This window comes from Anarhichas minor, unplaced genomic scaffold (assembly GCF_050575085.1).
Source record: "Anarhichas minor isolate MPS153535 unplaced genomic scaffold, ASM5057508v1 ptg000022l, whole genome shotgun sequence".
NCBI classification, from domain to species: Eukaryota; Metazoa; Chordata; class Actinopteri; order Perciformes; family Anarhichadidae; genus Anarhichas; species Anarhichas minor.
In genome coordinates this window covers 4,509,821-4,522,039 of record NW_027466468.1, presented here as the reverse complement: position 1 = coordinate 4,522,039, position 12,219 = coordinate 4,509,821, and the positions used below count along the sequence as shown (strand labels likewise).

General features: G+C 42.5%; 1 protein-coding gene across 5 annotated transcripts in view; it reads right to left on the bottom strand.

Moving 5' to 3' along the window:
- Window positions 1-1,241: 1,241 nt before the first annotated feature.
- The window catches only part of ncalda (neurocalcin delta a), a 64,606-nt gene continuing 53,628 nt past the window's right edge, over window positions 1,242-12,219 (bottom strand). For all 5 annotated transcript variants that reach the window (XM_076096473.1, XM_076096472.1, XM_076096474.1 and 2 more), the window contains 3 exons: window positions 5,828-5,933; window positions 4,921-5,042; window positions 1,242-3,468 (listed from right to left, as the gene is read on the bottom strand). In XM_076096473.1, the coding sequence (XP_075952588.1) occupies window positions 4,945-5,042; window positions 5,828-5,933 (204 nt within the window). In that variant the 3' untranslated portion in view covers window positions 1,242-3,468; window positions 4,921-4,944. The remainder of the gene's footprint in view (window positions 3,469-4,920; window positions 5,043-5,827; window positions 5,934-12,219) is intronic.

Sequence of the window (12,219 nt, the reverse complement as noted above, 5' to 3'; positions counted from 1 at the left end):
TCAATAAATGGCCAGCAGTAGTAAAATGCTTGTTAAAGGCAGATCTCTCTCTGAGCATCACGCGAGCCATCCTCTGAAATTTCAGCGAAAAACCAAGAATCTTTTTGAAAGGTGAATGTTTATCAACAATCGCAAAAGCCTTATTTGAGAAATAGTCTAATGCCAGTTCCACATTTCATGCATTTTCAACTCTTATCTACTGATTCATTCTCCATTCAAACATCTTTCAAATCTATAATTTATGAAAACATTCAAAACCGCTGATTGAGATTTTTAAATTTCGACCCACATCCCACTTTCCCAACTCATTCATCATACAACTTCAGCTGCTTCAATGAAGTGAGGAGCCCGGGTTAGCGCCTTCCAGCAGCCAGCATTCACACCACAAAGTGTGAGGAGAAATCAGTGTGTTCCTCTGTGAGGACCACAGGGCTTTAGTCCAGTGTGACAGGTCACAGAGATCAAACTCAGCTGACAGAAAAAAACTGCTAGTTTTGCAATGTTGGTAAATCCACACCTTTGACCCAGACTGACATATTTCTGTACAGCTACAGGACGGATTGCAATGATAATGTGTACAGATGGAGGATGAATCTTACTGACTTCGGTGGTTCCCTTACCTTTTCTTTTAGTGAAATATCTCAGTACAGACGTTCATGCTCTCTACTCTTCATGTAGCACTGTTATTAGGTCAATATGTACCAGCATGTTAGCATGCTGACGTTAGCATTTAGCTCAAAGCCCTGCTCTCAATGAGCTGCTAGCACGTCTGTTGACTTTTGTTTTCTCCGTTACTACGAGATATCAACTGCAGCATAAAGTAAATCATATTTATCATTTATATAACTGGTATGCTTTTCTGAGCCATACTCTTGACTCAACAGAGCGGTTAGGCCTACTGTGGATAAACTTTACCAAATAATTAATGACCAGATTTCAGCGTTACTAAAACTAGAAGCAATAGAACCCAAACTGTGTTTTTGAGGACAATATTCATTGTCTGTCAAACATGCTTATCCTCCTCATACCTTCTGGCTTAGAATGGTCCTGAGTGGGACTTGGGTCAGTGCTCTCTCTCATTATAAACACACTGGTAACATGTATGCTCTCATATGTCTTGTTAGTTATGGGCCAACACATCCACGATACAATATATATATATATGCAATAAGTTAATGTAGGCTGAACTTTATCGGCCACACTGAAGCCACAATATTACAATTAACCAGACATCACATGAATGCTTTCACACAATAAATTGTAAATTTAATTCTTGCTTTTTAAAGTTGACCAAAATACAGAATCCTGTGTTCCAAAACTGCAGTCACTAAATACAGGATACCATACAAAACCTACAAAATGCAACAATTACAAACATTTTGTTCAACAGATAATAATTGTACAGTATAAATTTATACAATACTGTTTTGTTTATATTTGGCACTTGACCACAAGATGCTATTTTGTGTTTTAACAGAAATGTTACACCTGACGTAACTTTTGTAATTCTTTTTTTTTTTTAGCTTTTTTAAAAAAAAAGAAAGAAGAAGAAACAAATCATAAAAATACAATAAAAGCAACACATGGTGACAGTATCATTGCAGTAGTTGTGATTCTCGGTTTGTTTGTCTGCATTATCTTTTTCCTTCACAAAAACCAGCAGTTCTTTAGTAAAACATTCAAAGCTTCTCTAATTGGAAAATGATGCAATAAGTGAAAGGGCTTCGCTCTGCCCTGGAAAGGAGGGGGGGGGGGGGGGGGGGGGTCACACAGGTCAGAGTTGAACTTTCTTAAAAACCTCAGGGAGAGCTGTTTTTACTCTTTTCTTTGACAGCTTAGTGAAGGAAAGGAGGAGGGAGATAAGGTGAGACCATCACTTACACTGATGCGTGACCATGAATAGCGTGTCATGTGTTGTACGTGATACTGTAAACTGTAGATTCTAGTTGATTGAAAGTGTGCTGTAGAATCTGGATTCACTCCTCAGTGTGTATTTGGCCCGGTTACAGACACAATTATATGGTGATTTAAATATTGAGCTCAACTGACAGAGAGAGAAAAAGCTCTCATCTGTGACTACCCAGCATCCCCATTAAACAGCGTGTCTTCTCTACGTATAGATTGTTGGTGTGTGGTGGTCTATTCCTAAAGCTTCTCTTTGTTCCCCTCCATGACGTTATTCAGGTGAACCGTCAGCTTTGGCAGTCCATACGCTGTCCATAACACTGACTACTGGTAGCACTAACGATGACGACACGAACGTACAGAAAGCGAGCTCAGGGCTGCACGGGCAACCGTTTAGCCACTCAAATCCATAAACACACACATGCGCATAAGTCACATGCATACGTGTTATTTAGTCGATGCACCCCTGCACCCGACTGTTCAACATGCGGCATTTAAAAACATTTAAAAGTGAGCGTGTCTCTGTTCTTCACACGGTAAAGGTCTGGTTTGCATGCTTGACATCCCGCAATACCATAAATAAACAAACTATTTTATTTTTTTTTATCATTTCACAACATTTGTTATGAACTGAGCAATCTCAACTAGCTTTACAAATTTAGGTGCGCTTTTAAAATATCTACACTGTACTGAAATACTTCAAAGACTACTTTTCTATTCTCCTGAAGCTAGAGCGCAGTAATACACACCGCCACTCCAAAACTCTCCGTCAACTTGTTACAGGAACAGATGGTGGGTAAAGGGATGCGCTTCATTCTTTATCACATCAGTGAGACTTCACAAAAATCTAAACGACCGATCAGGGCACGTATGCATAGTAGCATAGTATCACAAGTCACATGTCATTTTGTCCCAGCACAAAATATGAAACAAAGTCTATCGAGTTTGTAAGATGCACAAACACACGTTCACATTCTCACAGTAGAAAAGAGGAAACGGGAAAAAAAAAGCAGTACTCGCTCTGAGTGAAGGACAAACTTCACAAGTCCTCTCTGCAGATAAAATAATCTCACCTACAGTATGTCCTGTTATTCAACACCATCGCGTCTCTCTCTCTCTCTCTCTCTCGTGTTGTCTCATGCACACACTCTGTCTATGATACACATTAAAGAGACTGAGGCTCTGTGTCGCCCCGGCTGGAGCCTCAAAGGGGCACAGAGAGCCAAGCAAAGACACGGATACAGAGACTCCAGTTTAAACTGTATGTACACAACCTACTGTAGACCCTTCTCTATACTCTGACATGCCTATGGGAGGACTGAGGGATCCTGGTCAACTACAATCAGTGGGGTGTGAGGGTTTGGGAAAGCCTTCAGGTTGAGTCTTTCTTGGGGTTTGGAGGGTTTTGATAAAAAAGCTGGATAATTTGGCTCCTGTGCCCATCCTTGATGTCCTCAGTGCATGTTGAAGGCATGTCGTCTTCATCGTCAGCTCGTCATTCTTCATCGTCAGTCTGCTCCATGGTGGAGAGTTCGGGGCATGTGGAGTCCCTCAAAAGAAGCACTGCGAGGAGACGGGGGGAGGGAGGCAGTCAGGTTAGAACAGCAGGTGCTAATGTGTCGGTCGTTATTATCACATGATGACACGATATAGAAGAGGCATCGCATGTACAAACATCGACACACAAAACAACAACAACAACAACGTGGCATATTTGTTATTACATTCATCTGTTGAATACATCAAAAGTTTTCAGTTGAAATAATTGAAAATATCAACATGTGTTATGAATAATTGTGTTCCAATTGACTGATTTCTCAAGATCTGTTATGGTCCCAGTCTGGGTTTATGTGCACAACATGCTTTATACAAAGTGATTCATTCTGAAAATCTACTGAGTGAGACTGCTGATGAATAAACAAAACAACTGGATCCCGGACAAATAAAGGTACATTTGTAACATTTATGCACATAAAAATCTAATTGAACCATAACACAGTCATTTCCAAGCATTTGCAACATTAGTGGCCTAATATAATCAGAGACTTTAAAGGGAGAGATACCATGGGCTAAAGCGTATGGAATAATCTCTGACATGGATATGTCTGCACAACTAATCAAATATTTAAGCAATTATGATTTGAGCTTCCCCACAATGAAATGAACACGATCGACTGCGATAATAGCGTTTTAAAATGCTTCGCTCACAGAAACTCTGCATATCAACTCAAGCACTTCTTAAACTAGCAGCCAGCCACCAGGGGGCGATACAGATGTTTTGGCTTCACTTATGAGGAGCTGTGATGCCGCTGCACACTCAGCCTGCAGCGTAGAAGACTAATATACTGAATACAACTACCTTTAGCTTTATGATCCATAAACCTCTCTCATCTTTCTCATGATGCTAACACCACGAGGTAGTCTCAAGATAACAAGATTAGAAACATGCTTCTTGTATCAGGGTTCTCCTGACTCATAGAAAGCCTTTCTTAAGATCAGTCACTGATGGATGTTCCACAACATGCCTACAGAGTGAGAGGTGACGTTCCTTCTGGAGCTTCCAGTCGATAAACTAAAGAAATGCTTGTTGACTTCGGGAGACGGCAAACCTCTAAATGTTTTCATCTTTAGTGAAGAGTTGAGATTTTAAGACAATGCTGAGGTTCTTTACAAGACTGCCAAAGACGGCACTTCAGAAATTGCCAAAATCCTACACACGGGGGCTTTAAAAAAATAAGAAGCTGCGTCAGCAACTGCTCCAAAATAAGAGGCCACCTCCTACAAAGTCTCTCATGTCCGTCCATGAACTACAAATAGTCACAAAGCCAGTGACATGGTGGATGACCCTCTCCCACATGCTGCGGTGCACGCAGCCTCTGAATAGCTTCCCTCCTGCCTGGAACAACACCAGAGGACTCTCAGGAACTCTCACCTCGATGAACTGTGTTACACTCTGCAGGTTTTAAACAAAGAAAAGAAAGAAGAGGTGTGAAGATGGCGGGTGTGAAGCCTTACAGGTTGTGTTGAAGCTCTCAGGTATTAGAACTGTCCGGCACTGCTGGGGTCGCACTGCAACAGGCGGACGATGGAGGGGTCGCTCTTGGCCCCTTTGATGAACTCCTCCAGAGACAGCTTACCTGAAACACACAACCCCAACAAATCAATGACAGATTTGATAACAGATGATTGTTCTCACAACCTCCATCGTTGCATCCTAACGATGTTCCACTTCTCGCCAACGGGTGGCGGTGTTGAGGCGGCTCCTCTCTCTCGCCCCAGTGAAAAGACTGGGTCTGCTGTCACTTTCTCTCTCTCTTTTTCTCTCCCTCTCTCTCTCTCTCTCTCTTTCTCTCGCTCTCTCTCCTCTTGTGCTACATCTTCTCCTCCTTCCCAGCACACTAATTCATCACCCCCGTCCATCTCTCTCTGTCATTCCTCCCATCTCAGGATCACCACTGGAGTGTTGTTGCTCTATGAATGGGCCCTCTGGGTGTCTGGGTGTCTACAGTACATTTGCGTATGACTAATATTGCTGGTGGTACGTGAGCTCTGCTGTCGATGGACTGCTGCTCTAGGCTGGAGGGCTCTACAAGTGGCTCTGTGACAATAATGACAGCTAACCAGGTGGCAGTGACAAGCTGTTCAATACATTTGCAACTAAAATGCCTGCTGTGTACCATTTCACTAAAACCAATAAATCCGTTTAATAGACCAAATTATATAATTTTCCTTTATTATAATATTGATGTTTTGGTAGAAGCAGCAAAAGGGAATTAAAAAAGCTTTGTATGTATCCAAGCATCTTCAAATACCTGCTGGTGTTTTCAGCCCAGCTTGATGTTTTGGAGTTACAGTTTTCTTGACTCAGAATAGAGTTGAAGCCCCCCCCCACATGAAACAGCAGCGGACGCGCTGAGCCTACCGTCTCTGTTGGTGTCCATCTGCCGGAAGATCTTCTCCGTCCTCTTCTCGGGTGTCGACTCGTCCTCGGGCATCTTCATCACAGAGGACACCATCTTATAGATCGCCTACGGAGGGGACACAAGGGAGGACGCATCATCAACGACTGATCCGTGCATCTCTGAGCGGTTTATATTCTACATCAGCTGTAGCCTCTATCTGACTGGCTGTAACCACAGAGGTCATTCTCTATATTTGAATGCTGTATGTTGAACTCAAGGCTACAGTGGATGAACCTCACTGGGGTCTAAGGAGGGAGATTCACGTGAACCTTTTCATCTTTAAAGCCATTCTTTAGAAACTCTTTCATTGCATCTGTAAAGAGCTTCTAACAGCTGATAATCAAGACCTGTTTAGATGGATGGTTTCTGAAAACCTACTTCTTACTCAGCAATGGTAGTCATACAGGAGCACACTGTTCTTCCACAGTTAGTTATTACTTCACATATGAGGTTCTGTATTTCATCTCGTCTGTGCTCTTACAACTGTTTTCAAGTGGTCTCAGTGGAAAAAGAGATGTCACCTACTTCCGTGCAATAATCCTGATTTAGCCAAATCTGATCAAAGCAGACCCACACAGTGAGCTATGAAGCACATTGGCTCATACTAGACTCTCATAGATAGATAACAGCCGTATGAAGACGTTTAAGATAAACTTACACTTCTAAATGCTGCCGTCATGAATAATGGAAGAGTTTTAAATAGTCACGCCTCTCAGATCCTCTCTTAGTGTGCTGCTCTCATTACAGTGCTTCTATGCCAATCTCGGAACACATCGGCTATCGGTCTGACTGCTATTTAGCCTCAAGGGGCAACGGTCAGTGTTTGTGGGGTTCCGCTGTAGCCAGGGGACATCCAGATAACGGATACCTGGGCCAAGACTTCCTCTTCCCCGGGCCAGTCATTGTTTCCAGTCCAATAAGCAATTTGAGACGGGAGACTGGAGTTGGAGAGACAACGTCTATGAGCGGATTGTTTCACACGCATTCAGTTTATTTTTTAGCGAATAAAAAAGCTAAATCATTACCAGACTCTCCATGCGCACCGTTTACCTGCTCAAACGTGATCGCTCAATACTACTCGGACTACAAGCGGAAACCAGAACACTTCTGGGCCCAAACTCTTGTCCCGTTGTGTTCACATACAGATATCTGTTTATAGAGATTACTCGTATGCACACTATGACTGCATCAGGTCCAGACTAAGGATGCACTGATCCAACGCTTTCTCCCAACAACAAATATCTGCCGATGTAGAGTACTGATGCCGAGTACTGTCTTAGTATGTTTTATTTCCCAAGATTGTATAACCGGAGTGATAATACACATCTTGAATTTAACACCTAAGCTCATTTTTCCCACATGTAAGAAACCGCTGTGGGTTTCATCTGGATCATTTCTCTGTGTTATGAGGTCAGGGATCACTCAGGCACTAAAAACTGAACCGACTGCCGACCATGACTTCATGAATGTGACTGGTACCTGAAGAAGTGAAGTCTATGCTGTTAAAGAAAGAAACTGTATCTAATATGGATCGGTCATAGCACCTCGTATCTGAGAGGTGCCTCCCTCTATAATATTTATAAAGACTAGATTTTGGTGGTTTAGGTGCGGTGGAGACGCACATACACAATCCCTCACACACTATTTATCAGTGTTGTGTCTCCCCTGCTCTCTGGAGCATCGCAGTGTGTTTGGCAGTAAACAGTGAAATCACAGCCCACTCTCTCTGTCTCTAATAAGGAGGCGGGTTTGAGGGGAATGGGATCTGACATGTGAACAGAGGAGGGCTGATTGTGATTACAGTGCAGTGGGAGCTGTAAATAGGTGCCGGTTATGCCTCCTATTACACAGTAGCAGGGCTGCTCGGCTCTTGGGTCGGCGCGGAGTGGAGGAACCAGCAGCAGCCGTGGTTAATATACGTCTTCATTTCAGTTGTGATCTGGCTCTGTTATTAATCAAAACCCTTCAAACTGCTGGCAGCGTTTAGTACATTTAGCCAATATTACATGTTGGGGATTTAGCTGTTGGTCTAATCCAGAGCAACGCAGTGGAATGAGATTCAATTTCTAAATCCCCAAATTACAAGGAACCAATAAGAAGTGGAGCGATCTGCAGCTTAAAACCCTCTCAACATTCCCGACAGCTCGACCAAAGAGAGACGCTGGTATTCCTCTGTGCCATAGAGCTCCATCGTCGTCCACTAACCATTAAAAACACACCAGTGAGTCACACTGTTGCACTGGCTGACATGTTCCTTCATTAATGCACACACACACACACACACACACACACACACACACACACACACACACACACACACACACACACACACACACACACACACGCACAGCGTCCTGCTGCCACCAGTACTCAGAGCATCAGATGTGAGATGGTGCTACTCTACTAACTCCTCTAAAGCCATTTTCACAAATTCAAAGTGGTTCCTTTGTTTAAGCTACATAACTGTGGACACTGATTCACAACACTATAGGAAGCAACCTAGTGGGGAGGATTTGTAAGTGCATTTAAAAACCATGACAACCAAGATGGCTGACGCTAGATCAGATGCAGAACTTCTCCTTCTATGAATTATGTAGCCACTAAATTGGACACAATGCATCATATTTCAACTACAAATAATTACAATTTGAATATATATATATATATATATATATATATATATATATATATATATGATAACAGCCATGGCTGTATCTCTCCAGAGCAGTTAATGCTAACAATACATTTGTTTTACAGAAGATATCAGATAATTAAGTATTCTATTCATTAGTCTATTAATACATTTTCATTTAACATTGTGACATCGAATGCAGGAGTTGACACATAAATAACTAGAAAAAAAGAGTTGAATTATTTATTTCTTCCCTAAAGAAATACAAATAAAAAAATAAATCTTGTATCAGAGAATCATTTTCATGAAAACCACATCCCCAACAAATGCACTACTTCCTCCTGTTCGAGCAACCTTCGCTAAAATTAACGAGGCTTCAACTTTATATTTTGACTCTTTTATTAAAAATTCATGTCTTCAGTAGGAACCAATGGGCCTGGGTGCCACAGACAGTATAAGGAAGTCAGAGAGTCAGACGGGGGCTAGCAGTACCACTGTGTGACGGAGAACTACGGTGGCCTTCAGGCAACGTAAAAACGCAAAAGGCTCTCCCGAGAGCCAGTGTTTGGTTTGTCCGTTCTAGGCTCCTGTAGAAACATGGCTGTTCTCCCTGAAGAGGACCCACTACCAATGTAGATATGAAGGGCTCATTCTAATCTAACGAAAACATCTTAGATCTTAGTCTCAGGTGAGTTTACACCAAAAAAAAACAAGTTATTAATGTTATTTTCCATTTCTGCTGATTGAAATGCTACACACTGGCCTTTAAAGAGAGACCGGAAGGGAGTGAGGGAGGTCCACTTGTCACAATCAGTCAGGTTTCAAGGAATTTGTCTTGATGTTTTGTTGCATAACAATAAACAGCAAGAGAAAATAAAAATAAAAGACAGAACTGTAAAAGTTAAAAAAAGAAAATATAGAAGTATAGAAAGTGGCCCTGCAGTAAACAGCAGCCATACACAACATGCACACAGTGTCTCCCCTCATGCTAACACAAAAGATGAATACGTTTCCCATGGCGACTTTATTCTCCTGAGCAGTGATCAATTCATCTAACCTGCTCCTCTGCTGGATGAATGCTCTCGCCCTCCTCCTTTCTGTTAATGGAGACAATAAACTTCCCCGTGAGCCCGTCTGCTCGGCTGATAGCGCCGCGTTTCACATAAAAAGGTAGACAGAGGTTAGCTATCAACTATTGGTGAGCGGATCAGACAATCTCATCTTTCTCCCGGAGTTCAGATTTTGTCGCTATCTGAAGAAGATGAGCCGGGCTGGCTGCCATCCATCTCATTCAATTACTCCCACAGCAAGGCTAATTATGAGCATCACCAGCATTTACATACTCTCTGCAGGAGCTCTCAGTCACTACGGCAAATGGAGGTTTGTGAGTAGAAAACATGGAGACCACTGTGGGGGGGTCTTTAGTAAGGCATTTGCAATTGACAATAATACTGTTATGGGGCACACTATATCTTACAGAGAGAAAAAGTTGGGTAACATGCAGTTAAATCATGGATAAAAGAGCTATATGACATTTCTAAAGATCTGCCAATCACAGAAGAGGACGGGGATGCACACTTGCACCTGCAGATGTGTTCCAAGTGTGTGTACTACAAAACAAGATGGCGACTTCACAAAAGGTCGAGGTGCAGTGATGCTTTGAGATAAATGCTAGCGTTAAAAAATCTAACTTGCTCACGACAATACTAACGAGGTGATATTTAGCATATAAAGTTTACCATGTTAGTTTATTGTGTTAGCATGCTAACATTGGCTAATTATCACTGAACACAAAGTGCAGCTGAGGCGGATGGCAATGTCATTCATTTTGCAGGTGTTTTGTCAAACACCAAAGCATTGACCTGAATATTATGAGATTCATTTGGTAATTATGTTGATCATAGGAATCATAACATCAACACATTTGACTCAAAACCACTAATAGGGTTCATCAGGGTTCATCTGCTGGGGAGCATGCATGTCTGTACACATTTCACAGCTGTTGAGAGACTACAGTCTGAGCCAAAGTGGTGGAGACATTGACTGGAATTTCCATGCTCATACTGTGTTCAAATTAGCATAAAGGTCAACAATGTGGAACAGGAAAGTCCACTGACCACTTGGTTCTCGCTTCCGTCAGTCTAAACTGAACGTGTGCTACATCATTAACCACACTAAAGCTTGTGAATATGAGGTTGGCTTTCGGGGGATGACGTTGGTTCGTCTGGGCTTCTGGTACCCAGATACGCACCAGAAAATGGATGGATTAAGCTTCATGAGATCCACCTGCCAATGTGCCCTCTGTGTCGCTGAAAGCAGATACTGTGATCACACTAAGCTGCAGACTTTACTCAAAGACTCTGAGCTCAGGCATCATTTTAACTCCAGCAGTCACTTTGCAAAAGTCAGCGCTACCTGAAAACTTTTCTCGTAAGCCTGCTTCCTCTCTGCAGAAGTGGGTGGCTTTGAAGCAGGAGAGTGAGCCAGCCTAATGCAGTAGATGTGCTTCTGTGTGTCTGAGACAGAGAGACGGCCCTGGGCTGTCTAAACTGCACTTCAGCCATGATGAATGCCACCGTCTAATCTAATGAGTAAAAACACTACAGAGATCCTGCTTCTGCATTTCAAAAGCCACAAACAAACTCAAATCAACAATACTGCTTTTTGTAGGCATGATGGAAGTGGACAACATTTCTGAGCCCTCACTAAACTGCAGCTAATTACTGCACACAAAGAAATACAAACGCACACAGCCAGACATGAGCCTTTGAGTCATTGCTTTTTTTTCATCTGCCAGTCCTTGGGAACAGCAGCACCTTTTAATGCAAAGTGGGCCGAGGGTTTGTGTGATCTGGTGACAGGCTGAAGTCTGAATCACTGCGGTCTTGAGGTGGGGAGGCCAATTTAACCTCGCTACTATGATACGTGGGCACATGTGAGGCATTGTGGATTCATATTTGCTGGGATTGGCCGTGGCTACCATAAAAAGTTGGCTTGTTAAACCAAACTGTATAGACCATGGGACACTCGCCAGGCTCCCTTCAGAGAGCCTCAAGTCTTTTTGATTTGTTGAGTTACTTAATCACACTCCGTGTACAACAAATTATTAGTTCTTCTGCTTTCAAATGAATTTAAATATACTGCTTAAAAGCAGTATATGCCGTACCTCCTCTCTTCTGTCTAAAAGTCTGCAGTGCAAGATATTATACTACGGCTAACATGCACAGTTTTCACGGGCTCCACCTTACTCCCAGGTGCCGCCTGGTGGTTGTTGGAGCCCAGAACAATTCCTGGGGGAACTGCTGGTACACCTGGTAATGTTGCCTCACCGAGCTGTTACTGCTTCTGGGGTGGCAAAAGAAATATTGCCTCTAAAAGCAACATTAAATAATCTCCTCAATAGGAAGTGAAACAACGTTAAACTAGCTGCTGTTACCCACATGTGGACCTGTGCAGCTGTAATAGCCTGTTTACATGAGAAGCTGTTGTGCAGGAAATACCACCAGTGCTCCCCCTTTTCCCTGGTGCACTGGGCCCTGCTGCACGACCCAGAATTTATCCCCCAATTCTTATAGAAAAAAGAAAATTCCCCTGCTGTGGGACTAATAAAGGATTATCTTATCTTATACTGTAAACATAAAGTACAACTGCTATACGTTCCACAGATTTAATCCTGTTTAAATCTAAAAATATACTAGAAATCTCATTTCAAAATGAGCA